Source organism: Mangifera indica, chromosome 4 (assembly GCF_011075055.1).
Source record: "Mangifera indica cultivar Alphonso chromosome 4, CATAS_Mindica_2.1, whole genome shotgun sequence".
NCBI classification, from domain to species: domain Eukaryota; kingdom Viridiplantae; phylum Streptophyta; class Magnoliopsida; order Sapindales; family Anacardiaceae; genus Mangifera; species Mangifera indica.
The window spans coordinates 15,819,656-15,845,546 of record NC_058140.1 but is presented as its reverse complement, the minus strand read 5'-3'; the positions used below and the strand labels follow the sequence as shown (position 1 = coordinate 15,845,546).

Genomic DNA, 25,891 nt, shown 5'->3' with positions numbered 1-25,891 from the left:
TAATTGTGGTTTCCTCGAACCCTAAATATGTTAAAGAAATGCACATTTTGCTTCGTATATTTAACCATTGATAAGCGACTTTTGATGTGAGACTTTGTAGATTAAGTAACTTTTAAGGAAGTTCCTTCCAAAAGTTTATGATCTGAAAATGAAAGAAAAAGCAGTGGTGAGAAAGAAGAAGCAAAAGCTTCAAGATCGCACTGCAATTGATGGTAGTCCTTCTATTTTCAAACACGAAACTTTATCTTCGTTTGTTTCAAGTTCTCACATATATGCTTTTAGAATTAGGGAAACTGGGACATTTGCAGACCAGTAATTTGCCTAGGGTTTATATTGTATCAATCTACTCTTATGCGATTTCTGTTTATATGATTCTGGAAAGCCCGAAACACATAACAAGAAGCCTTCAAATTTGGGGTGTCTGTGTTTCAGTAAAAATGAAAATTTCAAAAATTGTGTTGAAAAGTAGTAGATGAGAAATTTTACACTAGGTGTTATTTTATTTATAAATTTTTAATTTTTAATTATTTAATCATATAATAATTCACACGCATAGATAGTTATATACAAAAATTATATACCTAACACTACCATTGCCAGAAATTCTATAGATAAGGACAATCTAAAAAGCAAATCCAGAAATTCTATACATAAATATTAAACAAAACAGATAAAAAATAATACACGGCTAAAACCTTAAATTGGCAGTGGCGGCGGATTGCTCCAAAAACTGGTAATCCTGCTTAGCCCATCACTGATCTTCTTGTAAACCCAACTACATGTATTCTTGATCTTCTGGAGAATCCAATTATAGATTTCTGTAACTGTTAAATTGGTATGTTTGTAGGCAACAAAAAGGGATAAAAGAGACCCTGCAATCAAAATGGTGTTCCCAAACGAACCTCCGACAATCATACATACCAACGAAACCGTGGAAAGAGATCCAGAGATGAAACAAACAACCTCAAGGTGTTCAGAGTTGCTCATCATTTCCATTAACGCGAAACTGATTGTTGTCAGAAGAAATATGTAAAAACTCACCGGATTTGTTTCCAAAGGAGATGTAGTTTTGCCTTGGAAACACACTTGCACAACAGCAACAAGCGTTGGAATGAGAAATTTGAAGGCACTATTGGATTGCGTTAAGGCACTGCATAAACATCATATTAGTGACCCACAAAGTTTGAAGATATTTGTCCTTCATAATTATCTCAATAAACCCATCGCTAAATTTATTTTATTAGGACTTTTATATATGTATATAAATGTCTGAATAAACTCCACCTGTTTGTAACTCTTACATTTATATTTTTTATTATTTTTGTTATATATTTTTTTATCTTTGCTGATACATACATACATACATACATATATATATATATATATATATATATATATATATATATATATATATATATATATATATATAAAAGATCTTTTTATTATTAATTGATCATATTAATCAAGTATAAAAGTAGTACTGCACATTCAGATAACATATGTTTATAAAAAAAAAAAAAAAAAGAATGACAAATTATAAATTCTGTGAATTTGTAGATCAACTGAAAGTTAGAAACAATATAATATGATAAAATAAACCCAGACAATGTAATGCATATATGTTATTGATCAAACTTATATCAAAAGATAATTAGGGTTTATGAAGTAGAAAAGGAAATAAAAATTTTAAAGCAAAAGATTATTTCTATGGATTGTGTATAAAATACTTTTGCGTCTTATTTACTAATTTTAATGAATGATAAAATTGTAATTAAAAGAAAATTAATAATTAGAGTCAACTAAGATAAGAGGTGGAGGCCAATAGCATCGCTTTTCCTGATATAATCAACTGAAATTTATAAGAGTAAGATTATCTTTTAGAGAAACTTTTTTCCCCCTCATTTTAATTAAAATTACCAAGCGATAATCTTGTCAGTGTATTCTTTTTTTTCATATAAATCTCCAATTTGTGGTGATAATAGTCCTTCTTCTTGGCCCTTGAGCCAATATATTATAAATTTATAACATGATGAGTTAACGAATATGTCTCATTTTACCTCTCTATCATAAAAAAACGTAACGACGGTAGAATTTAGGAGATTTTTTATGTGATCTTATTCAAAGGGGATTATTGTTATAAGTTTTTGAAATAACAAAAACTCTCTTAATATTTGTAAATAGTTGATAAATTATTAGAATTTACATTTTTTATGTTAATAAATATTAATTAAAGTATTCTTTTATCTTCATTGTTAACATATATAATTTTAGAACAAATATTTTTTAATTATTTTAGAAATAATTATTTTTATATTGCTTTCCGTGACATTCTACCTATGAGTCAAAGCCACATTACGATTATCGAGAAAAGAAAGAATGAATCTAGCTGCTTTACTTGGTAATATTTTATATATTTTTTGTAAAATACTTTTTAATATTATAATGTATCAATTTTTTTTATGTGGTTAAATAATAAAATTAATTAAGTATATTGTTGGTTGAGTTATTTATTATTTTAATAAAAAATAAAGTAGTTTTGTACTAAAATTTAATAAGTAAAAAGTAAAACGGTAGTAAAATTAAATCATTTTAGTAATTTTTAAATATATAAAATGAATATAATAATAAGAGTATCCTTATATTATATCTCATATCACATTAATGATATCATAATCTTTTATAATTTAACCAATCAATCATGATAATATTAATAATAAAAAAAAATTAGGTGGGTAAGAAAAATATTAAATAGTTTGATATATTAACTCTTTTCTATTAATTTTTTTTTTTCAAAGAAAAAAGAGTTCTAGCCAAAAATCTTAGTTTTAATAAGAATTCTTAAAAATCTAACGATTGTTTTGGAGTAGTATTCTTTCAGAGTTTGTTTCTATGTGATTTTTGTATTATAGGATTAGGAAAATATTCGCAGTGGGGTATATGCTATAAATTAGGAGTTATATCTACAAACACTGAAGATATAGGGTATATTATTTGCAGAGAACTTACCTCATGATCGATCCTTGACCGTATTGTATCCCCAGCCGTTTGTTTTCTTAGCTTGTTTTCGGATTAAAACCCTAAATTCTGATCTGTTTTTTTTCTCAGGAAAAGACAAACAGAAGATGGGTATGGGGCAAGAAAGACTGAGGCCCTCGAAATAAATGTAATGGAAGTGCAAGATAAACAGGAGATAAGTTTAAAGGATTTGAGGGAGCCGGGTGTGGTGAGGATTTGAGGTTGAAGAGAGATGGAGAGAGACTCTTTGTATATCGCCTTTTGGCTCTGGCTGTAAGTAAACTACATGAGAAATGGCCACAAAAGAACTTGTAATAGTCTGAAATAATAGACTGAAAACAAATACATATACATACACATATATATGCATACACACACACATATACATATACATATACATACACACATATATTTTTGTCTGAAAACAAAAGTACAAGCCACACTACTAAAAGCAAAGCATGTCTGTCCAATCCCTAGTTAGTAGCAGTGGTAACGAAAAAACAAATACGACAACGTAGAAATAACCTAATCACCCGAGGAAATTATGCTCTTGGCATAGCTCTTTCCTCAGCCGTTGAGAGAAAAGCCTGCAAGCATCCATGCTGAGATCAACGGCTGCGGCTAAGCCACAGCTCACCTGCTGTAGACTCACCTCCACACTAGGTTGCTACAATTTCCCTCTCCGTCAACTCCAGCCGACGTCACAAACCCTCTATACATGCAATACGGCCATAAACCGTATCCAAAATCACCGCTATACAAGAAAGTCCAGCCTTAGGCGAATTTTTCACGGAAAAAAATCTCTAAATCATAATAATTTTCGATTATCTAATTTCTCCAACATATGTTTAAAAAAATTATCAAACGCTCGCTTTTTCTTGTTTATACACCTCTTTCTCTCTATATTTAAACTGTACTTTTTTATCTTATTTCCTCATTCATATATTTTTTTCTATATATGTTTAAAATTTTAATCCAAAATTTTATACGATTACTAGTTTAGAGGCCAAATGCTTAAAAATTTGAGTAATTATATATGAGCCCAGATGCTTCAAATGTTATTATCAGTGTCGGAGAACTTAGCGATTGCGGTTTCTTCGGCTTTGAGTACTCATTATGAACAGTGAATTGCATGATTGAAATGCATAAAATGTAACAGAAAGCGCATTATGCTTTGTAACCCACTAAAGACTTTTGATAATTTGGGGCTGTTCTGAAAATGAAAGGAAGTGGTTGTGAGGTATAAGAAGTAAAAGGTGGCTCTGCATTCGAGGTTGGTATTTAGTTCATTGTTCTCTCTCTCTCGTTCATGCACACAAATATATATTTATATATGCTTTTAGAATTAGGAAACTAAGGTACTTCTCCAATTTTTATTTAATTGTTGACTAACTGAAAAGTTGATCAAATTTGATAACAACTGATTAATCGGAAAAATCATTTAAACCAAAAAACCTAGTTTTATTTAACTTGACAGTTTATATACTATTATGTAATAAAATTATGTGTACCAATATAGACCAAATATATAAAAAACCTTTTTATACCATACAAGTTCATATGGTATCAGAGCAGGAACTCTATTTCCTGAATTCCTAGCCTTCATTTGTATCAGCCTATCTCCTTCCTCTCTAATCTTTTTCATCATCATGTCTGAGATTTCAAAGACAACCAACACTACAGACCTACCTACATCCACGACTACCACTCAAGTTCCCACCTCGGAATCCCACTCTATTCAAATTACCACGATTAAACTAAATGGAGAGAATTTTTTGCGTTGGTCTCAATCCGTGTGCATGTATATCCGTGGTAGGGGCAAGATGGGATATTTGACTGGAGAAAAGAAGGAACCTGCATGTGATGATTCTAGCTATGCTACGTGGGACGCGGAGAACTCGATGGTGATGACATGGTTGGTGAATTCGATGAAGGAAGACATAAGCTCCAACTATATATGCTATCATACGACGAAGGAGCTTTGGGACAATGTCAACCAAATGTACTCAGACTTGGGAAATCAATCTCAGGTATATGAGTTGACTTTGAAGTTGGAAGAAATCCGCCAAGGTGAGGATATTGTCACTAGGTATTTTAATTCCTTGAAACGTCTTTGGCAAGACTTGGACCTCTTCAATGATTATGAATGGAAATATACTCATGATTGTAACCATTATAAAAAAATGTTGGAGGATAATCGTATTTTTAAGTTTCTTATTGGACTTAATATGGAGTTTGATGAAGTTAGAGACAGGATCATCAGTAGACAACCGCTTCCATCTATCGTTGAAGTGTTCTCTGAAGTCCGCCGTGAGGAGAGTCGTCGTCTTGTTATGCTCGGCAAGAAAAACCTTGGCAGTCCTATTGAAAACTCTGCTCTTGCGGCTGGGGTGAATGCTAGCCGAAATACTAACAAGAAATCCAATGACAAGCCTCATGTTTGGTGTGACTATTGCGACAAACCACATCATACACGTGAGACATGCTGGAAACTTCATGGAAAGCCAGCAAATTGGAAGGGCTCTCATGAAGGACGGTTTAATAAGACTCCTACTGCACATGAGGCAGATTCGGCCTCCTTCAACAAAGAGCAAATTGATCAAATCCTGAAATTGCTGAAGTTCAACTCAGGTTCATCTAGTGCTCCTAATGCTTCAGTGGCTCAAGCAGGTAATGATTTTAAGGCATTATCTTGTCACTCACTAAATTATTCTACTCCTTGGATCATAGATTCAAGAGCCTCTGATCATATGACGAGTTTGTCTAGCTTGTTTCATTCTTACTATCCTTGTTCTGGCCATGGAAAAATTCGTATAGCAGATGGATCTTATTCTTCTATAGCCGGCAAAGGTTTGGTAAATCTTTCAAAAAATATTTCCTTAAAGAACGTTTTACATGTTCCTAAACATACTTGTAATCTACTATCGGTTAGTAAATTATCCAGAGACTCTAACTGTCATGTTACTTTCTTTGAATCATATTGTGTTTTCCAGGAACTGAACTCGGAGAAGATGATTGGCAGAGCTAAATTAATCAATGGCCTATATTATTTTGAAGATCAAGATTCCAAGAATAAAGAAGCTCAAGGCTTAAGTGGTATTAGTTCTATTCTAGTTAAAGATAAAATTATGCTTTGGCATTATAGACTAGGGCATCCTAGTTTTCCTTATCTTAAAAAACTATTTCCTAGTTTATTTAAAGGTTTCGATTGTTCTAAACTATATTGTGAGAATTGTATTTTATCTAAGAGTCATAAGACTGTTTATCATCCTAAAACTTATCAAGCTTCAAAACCATTTTACTTAATCTATAGTGACATTTGGGGTCCGTCAAAGATTAATAGACCCTCAAATAAAAAATGGTTTGTGACATTTATTGATGATCATACCCGTTTATATTGGGTTTACCTAATGTCGGAAAAATCTGAGGTTGAAAAACTATTTAAAATGTTTTACTCAATGATTGAAAACCATTTTGAAACCAAAATTGGGATTCTTCACACAGATAATGGAACTGAATACTTTAAAGGAATTCTTGGAAGTTTTTTAACTGAAAAAGGGATTCATCATCAAACTACTTGTGTCAATACACCTTAGCAAAATGGTATTGCTGAGCGCAAAAATAAACATCTTCTTGAAGTTTTTCGAGCTATTTTGTTTTCAATGAATGTTCCTAAATATTTATGGGGAGAAACTGTCTTAACTGCATCTTATCTTATTAGGGAGAAGGACTATTTCCCACCCAACTTTTGATGCGTTCTCAAAATACCACTCACGGCAGATGAAAATCCAGTTTTTCCACCCATAAGCCGTTAATCTGGATGGTTTCTATTCGCATAAGGGTAAAATGTCCATTTTACCCTTGTTAGATGAAATGACAAAAATACCCCTCTGCAAAATTCATCCCAAAATTGATGTGAGGGTTTTCCTTCACCCCCCTTAGGTTTTAGAAACTAACATTTCACCTTACCTAAAGTTTTTAAACTTTGAAAACTAACATTTTCACCCCCAAACCTAGGGTTTCCAAATTTTTTAAAAAACAGCCGCCCCCCATAACTTTCAAAACTAGCAGTTTCACCCCCATTCTTCAACTTCATCTCTCGACATCGTCTCCGGCGTAGTCACCTGCCTCCTCCTTCTCCTGGTGCGACGATGGTGGTGGCTGAAGAAGGAAGAGACGGAGATCTCCTTCTCCTGATGCACGGTGCGACGAAGAGACGGAGATCTCTTCGTCGCACAATGCGATGAAGAGACAGAGATCTCTTCGTCGCACCACCATGCGACGAAGAGGCTTCGTCGCACCACCCAGATGACGAAGGACGACTCTTCGTCGTCCTTCGTCGCTCGTCGCGTCGTCCAGACGCTACGACGAAGGACGATGAAGCGTCGTCCTTCGTCTGTTCTTTCAGATCTGGGCGACGCTTTGTCGTCCAGATCTGGGCGACGAAGGGTCGTCCTTCGTCGTCCTTTGTAGTCAGAGATCTCCCATCGAGCAATTGCAGCGGCCGTCGGTGGTGGCCGGAGAAGGAAGCAAACCCTAGGGGGTGAAATTAAACTTTTCAAACTTTGAGGATGGGTTAGTTATTACTTTTTAAAACCTGGAGGAGAAAATGGTAAAATTTTAAAGTTTTAATGTTTTTAAATAGTAAATGATGATTTTACCCCTGTCCCTAACTGAAAAAATGGATGGCAGTTTGGTCACGGGTGGGAAAACTGGATTTTCATCTGGCATGGGTGGCATTTTGAGAACGCACCAAAAGTTGGGTAGGAAATAGTCCTTCTCCCATCTTATTAATAGAATGCCTACTTGTGTTTTGAACTATATTACTCCGCTTGATTGTTTAAAAAATTTTTTTCCTGAATCACGAATACCTTCAAATCTTCCTATTAAAATATTTGGGTGCACAACATATGTCCACATAAATAGTAAAGGAAGATCTAAACTTGATCCGAGGAAAAAAAAATGTATTTTTATTGGTTATGCTCCAAACAAAAAAGGATACAAGTGTTTTAATCCACAAACTAAAAAAATAGTTGTTTCTATGGGTGTTACGTTTCTTGAAAGTCAACCTTTCTTTCAAAAAATTTCTCTTCAGGGGAAGATAGGAGAAGAAGGAAATTTTTGGGATATTTCTGCTATTCCTTTACCAAAAATCATTGATTCTACTGATCTTATTACACCTATTACCGGTTTTATACCTAGTCCCACATCTAAAAATAAATTTTTAAATAAAGAGGAAATTAATAATACTAAGGAAACAAGTGATCCTAAATCTGTTTTGCCAAACATTTCTGAATCCTCAACAGAGGGAGAAATACTACCCATAGTTCTCATAGAACATGGTAAAGAGCTCCTAACTCATTCAAGGAAGAAAGGTCATAAAAAAAGGGTCATGGTTCCTTTAACACCAGTTCGATCAGCTGCTCCGAGAACAGAGCCTGAAACTACTCCAGGTAACATTCCTTTTATTCATACTCATGTCCCTAATGACCCAAATGATGATTTTATTCCTTATCCAGTACCTAATACTGAGTCTAGTAATCTAGATATTCCTATAGCTATTAGGAAAGCTAAACGTACCTCTCATCCTACATCCCAATATCTTTCGTATGCTAAACTCTCAAAGAAACATAATGCCTTTATATCTAAAATATCTAACTTATTTATCCCAAGAAACATACAAGAAGCACTCGATGATCCTAACTGGAAATCAGCAGTAATGGAAGAGATTAATGTTCTGAAGAAAAATGGAACGTGGGAAGTTTTGTTGATTTACCCAAACATAAAAAAACCGTCGGGTGTAAATAGGCGTTTACAGTGAAATGTAAGGCAGATGGAAGTATTGAGAGATACAAGGCGAGATTAGTTGCTAAAGGGTTTACTCAAACATACGGAATTGATTATCAGGAAACCTTCGCTCCTGTTGCAAAAATCAATTCCATACGGGTATTATTGTCTTTAGCTGCTAATTATGATTGGCCATTACACCAGTTAGATGTCAAGAATGCGTTCTTGAATGGGATTTAGAAGAAAAGGTGTTTATGAGCCTACCTTCAGGATTTGAGATGATGGGACAAGATAAAGTCTGCAGACTTAAAAAATCCCTATATGGCCTTAAACAGTCTCCGAGAGCTTGGTTTGAACGTTTTGGAAAAGCCGTGAAAAGTCATGGTTATCATCAAAGCCAGGCTGACCACACAATGTTTTATAAGCGATCGGAGAAAGGTAAAATCTCTATCTTAATCGTCTATGTGGATGATATAATTTTGACAGGTGATGATTATGAAGAATTAGCAGACTTAAAGAAGAAGTTGGCACGAGATTTTGAGATTAAAGATCTGGGATTATTAAAATATTTCCTTGGTATGGAGTTCGCCAGATCAAGAAAGGGTATCTTTGTAAACCAAAGGAAATATATCCTTGATCTTATCAGTGAAACAAGCCTCCTAGGTTGTAAAACTACAGATACTCCATTTGACGCTAATTTGAAACTTGATCCAGCTAAAGCTGAAGATGTGACTGATAAGGAAAAATTTCAAAGACTTGTAGGGAAGTTAATCTATCTGTCACATACCCGTCCTGATATTGCTTTTGCTGTGAGTATGGTTAGCTAATATATGCACTCACCTGGACAAGAATATTTTAATGCAGCCTATAGAATACTAAGATACCTAAAAGGAACTCCTGGAAAGGGCCTTTTGTTTCGGAAGAATAACAACCTACAAATAGAAGTCTACACTGATGCAAATTGGGCCTGTTGTACTATTGACAGACGTTCTACTTTAGGCTACTGCACCTTTATTGGAGGAAATCTTGTTACATGGCGGAGTAAAAAACAAAATGTTGTGGCTCGAAGTAGTGCTGAGGCTGAGTTCAGGTCTCTTGCTCATGGGATTAGCGAGGGAATTTGGTTGAAAAGATTGTTTGAAGACTTGAAGACCTCAGTGTCTTATCCTATGAAAGTATATTGTGATAACAAGGCAGCCATTTCAATCACTCACAACCCGGTTTTACACGACAGAACGAAACACATTGAGGTTGACAAACACTTCATCAAAGAGAAGATTGAAAGTGGGTTAATTTGTCTCTCCTATGTACCAACTACAAATCAAATAGTAGACATACTCACCAAAGGGCTACACAAGGGACAGTTTGAACTTCTAGTTAGCAAGCTAGCTATGGAAAACATCTTCAAGCCAGCTTGAGGTGGAGTGTTGCAAGATTCACAGGTTAATTAGGCTGAATTAGTGTGATTTGTTTGTATTTTAGTTTCCTAAAATAGCTCATGAATAGTTGTCAATTAAAGCTGTCAATTATTTTTTATTCTCTAGGATTCTTACCAGATTTAGCCTCTTGTATAGTTATATATTTCTGTACCAATATAGATCAAATATATAAAAAACTTTTTTATACCATACAAGTTCATAATTTTATATACATAAATAAATATATATTTGATATGTATTATTAAGTGATTAAATAATTTTAAATTAAAGATAAATTAACACCCAATCACATGATGACACATAATGTGTGTATACATTTATATATAAAAAAATGGGTATGTATAACATTATTTTGTGTTAAATATTAAAATAAAAAACATTAAAAAATTAAAATTTAACATCAAAACTTAAAAGTTTTATAACCTAGAACTAGAATCAAACTTGATGTAGAACAAGTGTTGATGAAGTTGTGATATCGTTTACAAGGATATTTAAGATTGATATCGTTCAACAAACACAAAAGTATAACAACAATTCAATGTATAAGAAATAATATTAATAAATTTCTAATTTAAAATTAAGTTTTTCTAAATAAATAATCCTAAAAACCTTTTACTCCTTAAATTAAAATAAAACTCTTAAAATATTAAAAAAACTAAAAATAATATAACTTCAAAGTATAAAAGCCCCTACAAACTTCAAAGTACACTTTCTATAGAGACGTTTAATTTGGGTAATGTTTTATTATCAAAATATAAAGATTACATTGAAAATAGATTATTTAGAAAATTATAAGATATAAATGATTACTATATTTGATAAAAATTGATAAAAATGAATAAATATAAATAATTATTGTGTTTGGTTAAATATAATAAAAAAATACTGGTAAATTATTTTTCTTAAATGGTCTTGGATATAATTATTTTTAAATATTTTTTATATTATTTGTTATATTAATTAAAAATAAATTTATTTTTATCTTAAAAAATTAATAAATAATAATATAATTATAATAAAATCAATATTATCTTAGTAATATTTTAATACTTATAGTGATTATGATAATCAGATTATCACTTATATTATTTGTCATATTATTATTATTAATAAAAAATTATCATAATGTTTTATTATTAATAAATTAAATAAAATAATATAAATAATAAAAAATAATTTTTAAATTACCGAACCAAACGGTTATGTAATATAACAAGAAGCACGTCGGAGTTTGAGGACAAGAGTGGTGGTGCTGCATTGGTGGCCGAACTAGAGAAGACAGCGCAAATGGGTCCAATCTACGGTGTGAACATCAGCTTAGAACATTCAAAGTATTTTATAATTTCTTCGTGATCAGCAAAAACAAGACCAAAGCGTAAGGCAATAATCATCCACACAAGTTTGGATTCCTGTTTGACTGGTAAGGGGTCACCGTCGAGGTGGCGTCACAAGAGAGACTGATAAAGGTAATAGAAGTGCAAGATAAACAGAAAATAAGGTTAAAGGATTTGAGGGAGCTTGGTATGGTGAGGAAACAGTTGGAATGTGTGTGTGTTTGCTTGTGAAAGGTAGGGTTGAGGTGTAAGAGAGAGATGGGGTGGCTTAAATGGAACATAAGTGTAAGAGAAACAGAAGGAACGCTTACATGTTATTGGAGGCATATATTATCACAGACCTGCAAATATTCCCACAAACATAATTGAATCCCAAAGAGGTAAAGAATTTTCTTTGGTTTCCGGAGCCAAAATCATTTCACTGCAAACACTGAGAAGAAGGGACTGATCCCTTACCGTGCTACTACCTTGATCTAGGACTCTTTTCCTCACATCGGATTTTGAACACGAAAACAGAAGAGAGAGAGGGAGCTTTCATTGGTTTCACAAGCCGAAAAAAGAAACCTTATGGCTATTCCTGATTCCATAATTGAATCCACTATATATTGATTTGAAATTAGAGAAACCTTACGGTTAAAACTTCAGTTGAAACGGTGTGGCAGACATGAATGAACATGGTGTTGTTTTAAGTATTTTTATTAATTTATCATTATATGCTATTTCTTATGCATTGTTATAACTCCTAGATGGGTTTGGTTGGTTCAATGATCCAACCAAGATTTACTATTGATGCATTATTTGAAATGGTTAAATAATATCATATAAATCTATATGACACCGTCTAACTATTTTAACTAGATTTTAGGTGATTTTTATTGAAAAAAACCACTGAGAAGAGAAATGGTGAGAAGCCTAATAGACTATTGGAATGGAGTGATCACAAGAAATGGTGATTAAAAAAATCAAACTATAAAAGAAAAATATAATTTTTCAAATTTTAGATAGAAAGAAATTATTGAATTTTAAATTAAAAAAATCAAATAAAATTTAGTTTTTAAAAATTTTTTAATCAAATAATAATTTTTTTAATTTTCATAAAAAAAATTAATAAAATAATAGATATTTAAATTTAACCGTAGGACTTTAAGAATACGACGATCCTTGGGCGGGTATAAATATTTTGGCCAATTTGAGTAGGGCTTAAAAAGTAAAGAGTTGGCATCCCATTTATACCTTTAGCTCTCTTGTCGGCTCCTAAACCCATGAAAGCTCTCTTTCTGTCGTCTGTTTTCATCTTAAAAATCCGATGTGATGAAAAGAGTCCTACCTCTCTGGTATTCAACTATGTTTGTGGGAATATTTGCAGGCGAATACAACTCTTGTCGGTTCCTAAACCAATGAAAGCTCTCTCTCTCTCTTCTGTTTTCATGTTCAAAATCCGACGTGAGGAAAAGAGTCATCATTGAAAAACTTCCTCTCCACCGCCGTCGTCCATAAAGCCTACCGTAATCGTCTCTTTTTTTCCTCTATTTTTAAATTATACATTCTTTATCTTGTTTCCTCATTCATATATTTTTCTGTATTTATTAAAAATTTTAGTCTAAAATTTTATATGATTAGAACTTGAGTTTAGAGGCCAAATCCTAAGAATTTGAGCCATTATATGTAGTCCAAATGCTTCAAATATTACAGTCAGTGTTTGAAAACTTAGCGATTAATTGTGGTTTCCTCGAACCCTAAATATGTTAAAGAAATGCACATTTTGCTTCGTATATTTAACCATTGATAAGGGACTTTTGATGTGAGACTTTGTAGATTAAGTAACTTTCAAGGAAGTTCTTTCCAAAAGTTTATGATCTGAAATTGAAAGAAAAAGCAGTGGTGAGAAAGAAGAAGCAAAAGCTTCAAGATCGCACTGCAATTGATGGTGGTCTTTCTATTTTCAAACACGAAACTTTATCTTCGTTTGTTTCAAGTTCTCACATATATGCTTTTAGAATTAGGGAAACTGGGACATTTGCAGACCAGTAATTTGCCTAGGGTTTATATTGTATCAATCTACTCTTATGCGATTTCTGTTTATATGATTCTGGAAAGCCCGAAACACATAACAAGAAGCCTTCAAATTTGGGGTGTCTGTGTTTCGGTAAAAATGAAAATTTCAAAAATTGTGTTGAAAAGTAGTAGATGAGAAATTTTACACTAGGTGTTATTTTATTTATAAATTTTTAATTTTTAATTATTTAATCATATAATAATTCACACGCGCATAGATAGTTATATACAAAAATTATATACCTAACACTATCATTGCCAGAAATTCTATAGATAAGGACAATCTAAAAAGCAAAGAGCAATACTATGTGTATCCATTTTGGGTATACAAATATATACACACTCATATGTGTCATCATATGATTGGTTATTGTTTTATTTTTAATTCAAAATAATTCAATCATATGATGACACATATAAATGTGTACATATTTGTGTACCCAAAGTGGATACACATAGTTTTATTGAAAAGGAAATCCAGGTTTTGCAACGGGAAAATCTCATTTCCCATTTTACCCCTTTTTTACCGCAGTACATACATAAATATTACACAAAACAGATAAAAAATAATACACGGCTAAAACCTTATTTTGGCAGTAGCGGCCGATTGCTCCAAAAACTGGTAATCCTGCTTAGCCCATCACTGATCTTCTTGTAAACCCAACTACATGTATTCTTGATCTTCTGGAGAATCCAATTATAGATTTCTGTAACTGTTAAATTGGTATGTTTGTAGGCAACAAAAAGGGATAAAAGAGACCCTGCAATCAAAATGATGTTCCCAGACGAACCTCCGACAATCATACATACCAACGAAACCATGGAAAGAGATCCAGAGATGAAACAAACAACCTCAAGGTGTTCAGAGTTGCTCATCATTTCCATTAACGCGAAACTGATTGTTGTCAGAAGAAATATGTAAAAACTCACCGGATTTGTTTCCAAAGGAGATGTAGTTTTGCCTTGGAAACACACTTGCACAACAGCAACAAGCGTTGGAATGAGAAATTTGAAGGCACTATTGTATTGAGTTAAGGCACTGCATAAACATCATATTAATTAGTCACCCACAAAGTTTGAAAATATTTGTTTTAAAGATCCTTTAGAATCAAACTCGTAGTCCTAATTAGGAGGGTTTCTGATATTTTAATAATGGAATGTTTCATATTTTTTAAACGGGTTTTGATTTCTTTTAGGAGGTTTTTAATAATTAGAGTGTGGTTTTGGTACTTTCTGAATGAAGCAGATAAGTTTTATTGTAACAATCACATGAGAAGAAAATGAAATAAAACACTTAGTTTTAACCCAAAAAACCTTAGACACCATGTCCTCAGCTTAATATCGTCTCCTACATATGCGTTATCTTAACTTATTTTATATTTCCCAATTTTATCACGATATATCTCTCTTGATCTATGTGTTGAAATATTAACTCTTTTCTATTTATTTCTTCTTTTTTTTTCTAAGAAAAAAGAATTCCAGCCAAAGATCTTAGTTTTAACAAGAATTCTCAATAATCTAACGATTGTATTGGAATAGTTTTCTTTCAGAGTTTGTTTCTTGAGTTTTGTATTATAGGATTAAGAAAATATTCACCATGGGGTATATGTAGGAGCTATATCTAAAAACAGTGAAGATATAGGGTATATTATTTGCAGAGAACTCACCTCATGATCAGTTGACCGTATACAAATTTCGTATCTCCACTTCAGCCGTTTGTTTTCTTAGCTTGTTTCTTGATTAAAACCTTTCTTTTCTCAGGAAAAAACAACTCTCATAATTGAAAATTACCTGCAGCTGCGACAGAAACAGATCTAGAGTACTGGAGAGGGGGGGATATGGTAAAGAAAATTTTGAAATGTGTTGGTTGGTGAAAGAGTTGAGGTACAAGAAAGGGTGATAAATTTAATGGAAGTGCAAGATAAACAGAAGATAATGTTAAAGGATTGAGGAAATAGTTGCAATTTGTGTGTGAACGCAAAAGTTTGAGGTGTAAGAGAGAGTTGGTGCTGTTTGAATGGAGCACCAGTGCTTCAAACGCCAGTTAGAAAACTCGTATGATATAACAAGAAGCAAGTTGGAGTTTTAAGGTCGAGAGGGGTGATGCTGCATTCGTGGCAAAGCCGGAGTGGGTACAAATGTGGCCCTAAGTGGTCCAAATCTTCCGAAATTAATCAGTCCACATCAAGTTCCTGCTTTTTAATTCGGTTAACCCAGATATGTCAATTCTATAGACAATTCATCACAAGTAGAGATGTCGATGGACAGGCCGGGATAATCAGTCCACATCAAGTTCCAGCTTCTTTTATTTGGTTGACTAATCCGCGTAACCAAGATGATGTCAATTCTATAGACAATCCGTCAAAGGTAGAGGTGTCGATGGTTCGGCTAGCGTAGGCTCGGCCCATAGGGTTAATAGGTCGAGATGAATCCAAAATTCAAACAGTAATAGGTATTCGGGTCAGATCGACCCATTAATATATAAAGGTCCAAAACCCAGCCAATATAAAAATAGGCCGGTTTTAAATATTTAAAAAAATTATTTAAAATTTTTAAACACAAATTATTTTTCAATTATTAAAACCGAAGACAATACTCAGAATATTTTATTTCTAATCTCTCACTTATGACGAAGGAATACCATAGTTACATAATGAAAAATATTATAAATTAATTAATTTACACATTGTATAAATTATAAAACATAAATAAATATATACTATGATAATATTCAAATAAATTGAATTCATTTGATACTTGATCGATTTGTAATATTTTATAATGATAAAATTAAAATAAAATTAAAATTATAAACACAAAGAATTATTATTTATGAATTCAGATATTTTCTGAAAGATAATTAATAAGAGAAAATGAGATTGAAAATATAATGAAATAATTGAGATTGACAGATTTGTAAATAAAAGTGAAAATGAAAAAAATTGAATAGGTTTATATAAAAAAATAAATTAATTAAAAATTTAAAAAAAAAATGAAGGCCAAGGCTTCTGCTACAAGGCAGAAGCCTTGCTTCTGCCAGCAAAAATTTAAAAAATATATATATTTTTTAATAGTATATGGTTGGGCCAACCCATGGGCTTAATATTAAAGCATAATGCCCGACCCAATAGACTCATGAGCCTAGCACGACATGCTACAATATCAGGCCAGGTTTCTGGTGTCATGTTTTTTTTTCATGCTTCGTATCAAGCTTCTATTTGATCCGACCCAATTGACGTGTCTAGTCACGGGGTTCTTTGCTTTTTTTTTGACTTTACGGTCCAAAATTTGTATTAATAGTGTAAAAGTTTTATCCTCTCAAATCAATATAAGATATTCATGTATATTTAATATTTCAAGTATTTTATCAATATTAAATTTATTTATAATATAAAAGAGATACATATAATAATTTAGATAAATTTTATATCGACAAAATATAAAAATACTAGCTTTTACTATTTATCTTATTCAAATATTATAAAAAAATCAAAAATATTTTTTCTCTACTCTTTCAAAAGTTCTCTTTGTATTTTTTATTATACTTGTTATTGCATCTAACAAATCACTATTTGATAGAAGGCCAATGGACTATTTCCCACCCAAAATATCTTCTTCACTTTTTAATTTTAAAAATTTCATTTATCCACTCATAAATAGTTACAGTTAACGAAACTCTAACTCCTTAAAATTTTATTTCTTTTTCTCCTCTAAACCCTAAAAACTAATAATTTCTTTCATAGGTCAAGTTTTAAAAAATGACATTTTCCCCCTAGAGTTTAGTCTTCAAACATCGACGCCATCTACAACGACATCTTGTTTCTCTTCCTCCAATGGTAGCTCCCTCACCATCTTTCCCTCTGGTTGATAGTTTTAATCCTAGCAGGAGACTCCCCAACGAAGACAAGATCTCTCGTCTTTGTCTTTTCGACGAAGTTGAGTTTAGTTTCGACGTTAATCGATGTCGTACAAGCTTTCAAACGAGAGAAGCTTGACCATCGGAAGGAGAGGAGGCATCGAGAGATATCATTGGTGATGACATCGGATTTGACGTCAAAGACCTGAAAAATAAACCCTAGAGGGAACTGTCATTTTTTAAAACTTTGGTTAGAGATAAACTTTTAGTTTTTAAGGTTCAGGGGAAGAAAATAAGATTAAAATTTAGTTTATTTTTAATATTTTAGATAAAATGATAATTTTACCTATAAAACCATTAATTTTAACCTCTTATAGATGGGTAAATGAGATTTTCAAAGTTCATAGAAGAAAAATTGGAAAAACAGCATACTTTGGAGGGGAATAAGTCCTTTGGCCTAAACAAAAACCTAACCTAAATTTGTTGGAAGGAAATGGACAGTGGGCTGTCCTAAGGGTGGAGATGGTTGTGCAATGGAGAGGGTGGTGGTTGGTGGCGGAACTGAAGAAGAAGCAGATTAAACTACTATGGAGCAAAATTACCGAGCGAAAAAGAGAGGAAACCTTGATCTAGGGTTGAAGAAAAGATTCCAGAGAATTCAATTTTGATTTCACTGTGTATTAGCAAGGAAATATCTGTCCATATTTAGATGGAACAAACTTGATGGATTCGGTCAACAGTAATAGTAACTGTAATGTTATTTTTTAAAATGGATTATTTTCCATTAAAAGTACAATTTATCTAAAGTTTTTATCCCTTTATTATGAAAATCTTAAACTCTCCTCTTAGTTAGATGTCCAAGTTCATCGTACCCGGATGGGTATAGCACACACTAAATACAAGTGACAATGTCAGGGGGGCCTAGAGGCCATCACATCACACTTCGATCAGGCCACTCAAGCATAGTTGCTGCACTGTTTATGTTAAGATTCGAATACAAGTTATACGATAGAAACTGACAGTTCTAAGAGCCCGCTTTTCCTGACTTTAGGTCATGGATTCGTGTCAAGAAGCCCTATAATCTCTATGCATGGACCGTCCGATCATCTGCAGCCTTCCCTGTTTTTTCGTGGCAGCCGCCCATCTCTCTCTTTGCACCTTATTTCCTGGCCAATTAATTGATTTCGCTTTTTTTAGTGTGTCCGTCTTCAACTTTAAATCCCATGTCTTATTAGCTTGAAAAGGAAAGGTAAACAACCTATAACCAAATCTTCTGCTGTAAGGTTTAAAATTGGCTGGGCAAATCCAAAGTCAGCATCGAAAATCCTTGTCTCCACCACGGTCGTCCGGTAGCCATAGCCTGCCAGAATCTCATATGGGTTTTTGCAGCGATTGGTTGGAGAATATTTTATTATTAAAATAAAAAATTATCTTAAAAATAAATTATTTAAAATATTATTAAATATAAATAATTATTATATTTAATAAAATTTAGTAAGTATAAATAATTATTATATTTAATTAAAAAAATAAAAAATTATTAGTAAATAATTTTATTTAAATGTCCTTGAATATAATTATTTTTAAATATTTTTTATATTATTTGTCATATTAATTAAAAATAAATTTATTTTTTAAAAAAAATAATAAATAATAATATAATTATAATAAAATCAAGATTACTTTGGTAATCTTTAAATATTAAGGTGAAAGTACTCATCAGATTATCATTTATATTACATGTCATGTTAACATTGGTAATAAAATATTACTGTAATATTTTATTACTGACAAACCAAACAAGAGAATAAAAAATAGATTACCAAGATAAGCTTCAAAAACTGAAACCAAACGGCCCCTTTGGGTTTCCTATGAGAAAAAACATAAATTTATTTAATAAAAAAACTGAATATACTATATTCAAAAATTAGCGCCAAATAAAATTTAATATGGGCATATACATAACATATAAATATCAAAAAAAGAAGGGAAAAAAAATATTATCTTAGTTTTTTTATTAGATTTTTGTGCTCTCTTAATTTTACCATTAGATTGCTCTGATTTATGGAGTACTAATAGATGACTCGTTGTTCTTTATTCTGAATGGTAGAGATTGTATTTTGTTTTTCAAGCTGTTATCTGTGTTTTCTATTTTAGACGATAGAGATTTGTTTTTGATATCCACAACGTCAGGTATAATCTTACAAGTTTGTTACAATATTCTTTATTTTTTTGTAGTTATGCTATTGTTTTAAACATAGTGGATTTGTTTGCTAGAGCAACGTCCCATGGTTTTACTCTTCATATCAAATAGGTTTTCATGCTAAATTATAGTATTTTTTTCTACTATATTTGTATTTCATTGTTTAGTGTGATAGAATCATATTTTAGTTAATTGTTTGTTACACATAGTTCAATAAAAAAAGAGAGATTTCGATTTTAGTCTTGTTAGTTTAATTGCTTTCTTCCCCTCCACCATAATCATCTCTTTGTCTATTCACTACAATAAATTTTATAAAAGGTGATGAAAATTTTCGTCCCATAAAGTCGAAAATTCGTCCCAAAAAGTCAATCATGATAAAAGACCAAATCCTTAAAAAATATGTATTACCAAAAAGCAATACTCACGAAAAAGAAAATTGTCTTTAATAACTAGTTATTAAGGATGAAATAATATTTTGTTATAAAAGAATATATATTTTAAGACGAAATTTTTTGTCCATAAATGAATTAAATTTCGTCCCAAAAAACACACATTTAGGGACAAAATTTTTGTCCTTAATTATATAATGAATTAGAGATAAAATTTTTCATTCTTGAATGTATCATGAATTAGGGATAAAATTTTTCATTTTTAATTATATAATGCATTAGAGACAAAATTTTCATCTTTGATTATACATTGAATTGGAGACAATTTTTTTTCATCTTTGAATGTGTAATAAATTAGAGACAAAAGTTTCTATTCTTAATTATGCGTTGAATTTAAAATAAAATTTTTTATCCTTTAATAATATATAATGAATTAAAAACAAAATTTTTCATCCTTAAATGTACTTTAAATTTGAGACAAAATTTTTCAATCCTAATTGTGTAAAGAATTAAAGATAATTTTTTTTGTCCTTTATTATATAATAAATTAAAGACAAAATTTTGCCCTAATTAAATGATAGTTTAGAGACAATTTTTTATATCTTGATTATGTTATAAATTGAAAATAAAAAATTTCATCCTTAATTATATTGTGGATAAAGAACAAAAATTTCATCCTTAAACTTGATACAAAAATTTGATCATAAATTAAAATTAATAATTATATTAATCCTTGAACTCCAATAATTTATATAATACATACTTTCGACTAAGTAAACATCTTTCCAACAATTCAAATATCTCTACCCAAAAGGTGTGAGTCAACACGATATAAACACATAAAATTCAAGATATAAACAACATCTGTTCTTATAATATAACTTAACATGAGCCCAAAAAAAAAAAACGGAAGTGGCAAAAATCACAGTACTTCAACTACGCCTTAGTTACATAGTATCTAGTAACAGTAAATCATCTGACATAAACACAACACATACACATACACATAAACTTGAAGATCAATATAACATCAGATCTCATAATATATTAATAAATCTAGTTAAACACGTGCAAAATTCAACTACTTTCAAAGGTTAACAAAAATTTTCTTGAGGAATACAATACACGGCATGCTGCCAAAATCCCGCCAGGCCACCCCCACATTCACTTTTTTTTCTTTCTTCTTGTTCTATCTGTTTTCCTATCTCCCCCTCTCTAAGTTCAAAATGGAGGATGAAAGTGTCACATCAAACATGAGTAATCAATCGCAATATTTTAATCTCCCTGACTGTAAACAATTATGTTTCAAATATATGTCTGTGAACAGGGGCATCAAAAGTTTTAACTACTTCCATCTATGGTTTGTCAAGGGTCAAAAGGAAGCCTTTTGAAAGGCGATCGATAAAAAAAAAGGATCTGAAAGCAAAAAATTCAAAATTCTTTCTACCGTAAACTTTAGCCTCGGTTTAACAGTCTCTCTATTTCCATTTTCAGTTTTCCACTAATGGGAGAATTAGCTAACTTTCTCAAAGCTGACCCCGGACAATTTACCAGTTTATTGTCATCATATTGAATATCGGGTGTCCCAACATTGATCAAGCACATTGCCCTGCACCATCAACAACAATTTAAAATATTAGAAGACTGTTTAAAACAGAACCACAGAATGTTCGGAAATTGGCTAAATATTATACTAAACCCCACAGGCCTCTTAGCCTGACAGCACACCCTTGCATTTTGCATGGAGATGACTAAGACCAAGGTTCAAAACCAAGACCCTAATGGATCAACCAAAGGTGTGTAGTAGTTAACAAATAGGGTAGATATCATACAGAAAGCGAACATAACTAAGGAACACACCCGTATAAATGATAATCTCAAATCCATAACACATTCTTCTGCTAAACCCAACATTGCATATCGACGAATATATAAACCAGAGAACACCTAACTAGCAATATAAAGCAGACCTTTCCTTCAGACTTCAGGGGACACATGTCTTAACTTATGAAACATCTTTCTAACCTCACCAAAATGAAAAAAGAGAGAGCAGCACCTGGCACCGTAAATGAGAAAAGAGGATGAACTAGGGGAGGGTGAGAAAGAGAGCCCAATAACCTCCCCAGGGCATTGTCAATATCTCTTAGGCAGAATACAAGCACATATATTTTTTGCAGTAAAATTAGTTGAAGAAAAATATCAAGCGTGTCCAACAACATAAATAACATCACATTAAAGACCTAATACTATTTCAAAATTTTTCACTTCATTAAATAAGTCATCTATGCCAATTATCAGTCATAATCGATCAAATTGAAGTGACCCAACATTTCAATGAACATTCCTACTTACAAGAATATGTTTTTTAATCAGAAACATTTAGTTGTAACTTTCATTCATGTCTCAGAATAAGCACAAAGATATATTTTTGTAATTAGGCTAGACATCTTTGCAGGACATCACTACTACAATGGCATATCAAATCACTATAAAAGTTAAAAGGAACATAGGGTAAGTAAAGAAACTCTTGAAGAAACCTTTGTACCTTGTGATTGAATATATACACATCCCCAAAACAGTTAACAGCAGCTAGCCATTGCCCATCATAACTAGAAAACATCTTTGTTATAGGAGGCTCTTTTGGTGGTCATGTATCATCATTCTTCTCATGGCAAGGTGTGAAAGTGTGTACTAGCTCCAAACTTCCCACATCCACAACCTGTAGCACCAAAAAGAGAAATAAATAAAGCATCTAGATCATTAAAGTGTCTAAAAAGGTCTAGGATCTGGTCAAGTTAAAGTGTTATGCCTATTGTCAAACGAAGCGTTGTAGCCAGCTAATCCTACATTATTGCTTTCATATTTCTATTTCTGTATCTTAATCATTCAACCAAACGAATTTATATAGAATAAAAAATTTACATATCAAATTAGCAATCCACGATCCAAGAACTAAGTTTGATTCTTTCTCAACACAACATAGAATAGAAAATTTGCATATCAAATAAAAGCAAATACTGAACACGATTAATTGAAAACAAATAGAACATAGAAAAGCATCAAAATATTTATACACAAAACGAATTAAAGAGAAAAATTACACATGTAAATTCAAAAACCCTATCAATTAGAAAAAGCAGGGATTAAATGTCTTTATAAAATAGAAGGCTCATGATCACCTAGGCTAATGACTTGATGAGATATGAGATGAATTTCTAACAGAAAAAACGAAAAATAATGTTTCTGGTCTTCAATGTTATCTTACTATAATCAACAGAACAATTCATACTATTTCAGATTCTCTTCCCGACACCTGTAACATTAAAAGCAAATAATTTGATTGTGATATCTTTGACCCCTACTTCAACTCTTTTAACATTGTCCAAGTTTAGGCACTATCATGCCTGATTGGATAGCAGGCATGACCCTTACCTCTCAACAGATTAAAAAACCAAACCATCTGTCGAATTATCTAATTATCTCTTATATATACACATAAGGAGATCTAAGTTACTTACACATACTTGGAACTAGTAAGTATGCATTGTATGATTAACTAAAAGACATGGACAACTTTGGAACCAAATGTTTTTCACCGGTCAATATGTGATGACAGTCCCATTTATACCATTAACAGCATCTGTATCATCAAGATGAACAGATTATATAGTTAAAAGTATGACATGAGAACAACAGTTATGAAAGCTTCAATTAATTCTTGAGGAAGACGCTGCAAACAATTTATCTTTTCACCTTGAAGATGAAACAGAAATTTATGTGTACAATCAGTTAATAACAACTTCTAACATTCAAGTTAACACACACACAAAAAAAAAAGGCTTACAAGTTTGTACCTCAAATAATAGGCAGAGCTAGAAATTTGGAAACATCAACCTGCTCAGAATTCTCATAGGACACTCTATCAAAGCTGAACTTAAAAATCTTCATCCTGCTATACATGCTGAAAAAAACCACTAGATTTACAGACAATTAACATGTACGGTCAAATACACTTCATGAGACATATGCGCATACATGTAAGAAGACATTGTGATGAAACAAGACCTTGAAAATGAAAGTTTGAGAGTCAACGCCACGAACGCATACACTATTGCCATGATTAGTTTTCTCCTTCGAACTTAAAGGCCTGAACTGTTATATTTGACATTGTTTTGTACTGCTTGAAGTCTAGATCTCAAATCTGTTACAAGAACAGATATACGAGAGCTTAGACATGAACAATAAAAAACAGAAAGCAATTATATTTTAAACTCATTGAGAACTATGATTTGATAAGCAATTATATCAACCAAACAAATCAAGAAACATGAATCAAAGGCACATAAATTTACACTTAGACAGATCAAAACTAAATCACTCAAACTAATTTATATCAAATCTTAACACATAACTACAACAACCAAAAACCTCAAAATAAGAAATCACAATAAATTAAATTTAATCAATATTAATAATATTGAAAAAAGGAATATAAATAATTACCTGAAGAGTACGGGTGGCGAATTCCACGCCAATGGTGGATTTGGATTCTAAACAGAACTCATTACGAGTAAATCCGGAGGGTAAGTTCGATTTGCCAACTCCCGAGTCGCCAATTAAAACTACTTTAAACAAGTAATCGTATTCCTCGTCCGGTCTCCTCGCCATGTAAATAGATATAGAAAGAAACGACAAGTCGTCCGAAGAATCAGTTGTTGGAGAAATGAAATCAGAAAACCGCGAAAAATAGTGTTTTCGTTTTTTTAGTGGGGAGAAGAGGAGAGTTTGAAGACATCGGAGTGAGTAAAAAGACGGATATAACCCTAATATTTTTGCGAGATTCAGCTCATTTTAGGAATATAATGGGAAATGTGAATCTTTTTCTTTTAAATTTTTAAAGCTGCCCGATTTTACTCACCGCTGGATTGATTTCTGAATAAATAAATAAATTAAATTAACAACATCGTCACATCACATATGTTATAAATTTTAAAACGTTTAAATATATTCTAGTTTTATTTAAAAGTTAAATATATATGTTTTTCAAAACAACAAAACTATGTATACTTATTTTTTGTACATAATTTATATACACAGATGAGATATTATCATATGATTAGATATTTTTTTATCATATAATGACACATATTTTAAAATCACCTAATTATATGATGACACATCACCATGTACATAAATTATGTATAAAAAATAGGTATATATAGCATTATTTTTTTTCAAAAAATACATTTATGAGTTCAGATATGTTTAAAAAATAGTATGAAATTAAAAACATAAAAAATAATTTTATAATCTCCTATTGAATTAGTTTTTTGGAGTAGACTAAATGCATTTTCCAATTTTTTGATATTGCCAAAAAAATTATTTTATATATATAGTAATCTTAAAAAATTCTTCTCGATCGATAAATTTTTTTATGATATAACACTCTGGGAAAATTTTTCAATAAAACCAATTTGGTATTGGAAATTCTAATATATTGATTATAAATAAATAAATAAATAAAATCTGATTCAGATATTTATGATAATAATATGGTTTTCCATAATATTACTCTGAACTGAACTGAACTGAATTCCCCCGAACGGGAAGAAAGTGCCTGATTATAACGCAAATAAAACCTAATAATTATAACATTCTTATATAGTCAAAATAAAAGGAACACAAATCCAGAGAAATTTACAGCAAATCATATATAAGGAAAGAAAAGGGAAATAAATTTTCATATTTGGCAATACGTGAAGCTTAAATTTTCTGGCTTCTTTTTGTATATAAGGTTGGTTGATTATTAAGGC

General features: G+C 31.6%; 1 protein-coding gene across 1 annotated transcript in view; it reads right to left on the bottom strand.

Moving 5' to 3' along the window:
* Positions 1 to 24,843, bottom strand: part of LOC123213450 (ras-related protein RABA2a-like) — a 32,589-nt gene extending 7,746 nt beyond the window's left edge. Inside the window, exon 1 of the mRNA XM_044632886.1 lies at positions 24,582 to 24,843. Within this exon, the coding sequence (XP_044488821.1) occupies positions 24,582 to 24,746 (165 nt within the window). The 5' untranslated portion in view covers positions 24,747 to 24,843. The remainder of the gene's footprint in view (positions 1 to 24,581) is intronic.
* Positions 24,844 to 25,891: the final 1,048 nt, after the last annotated feature.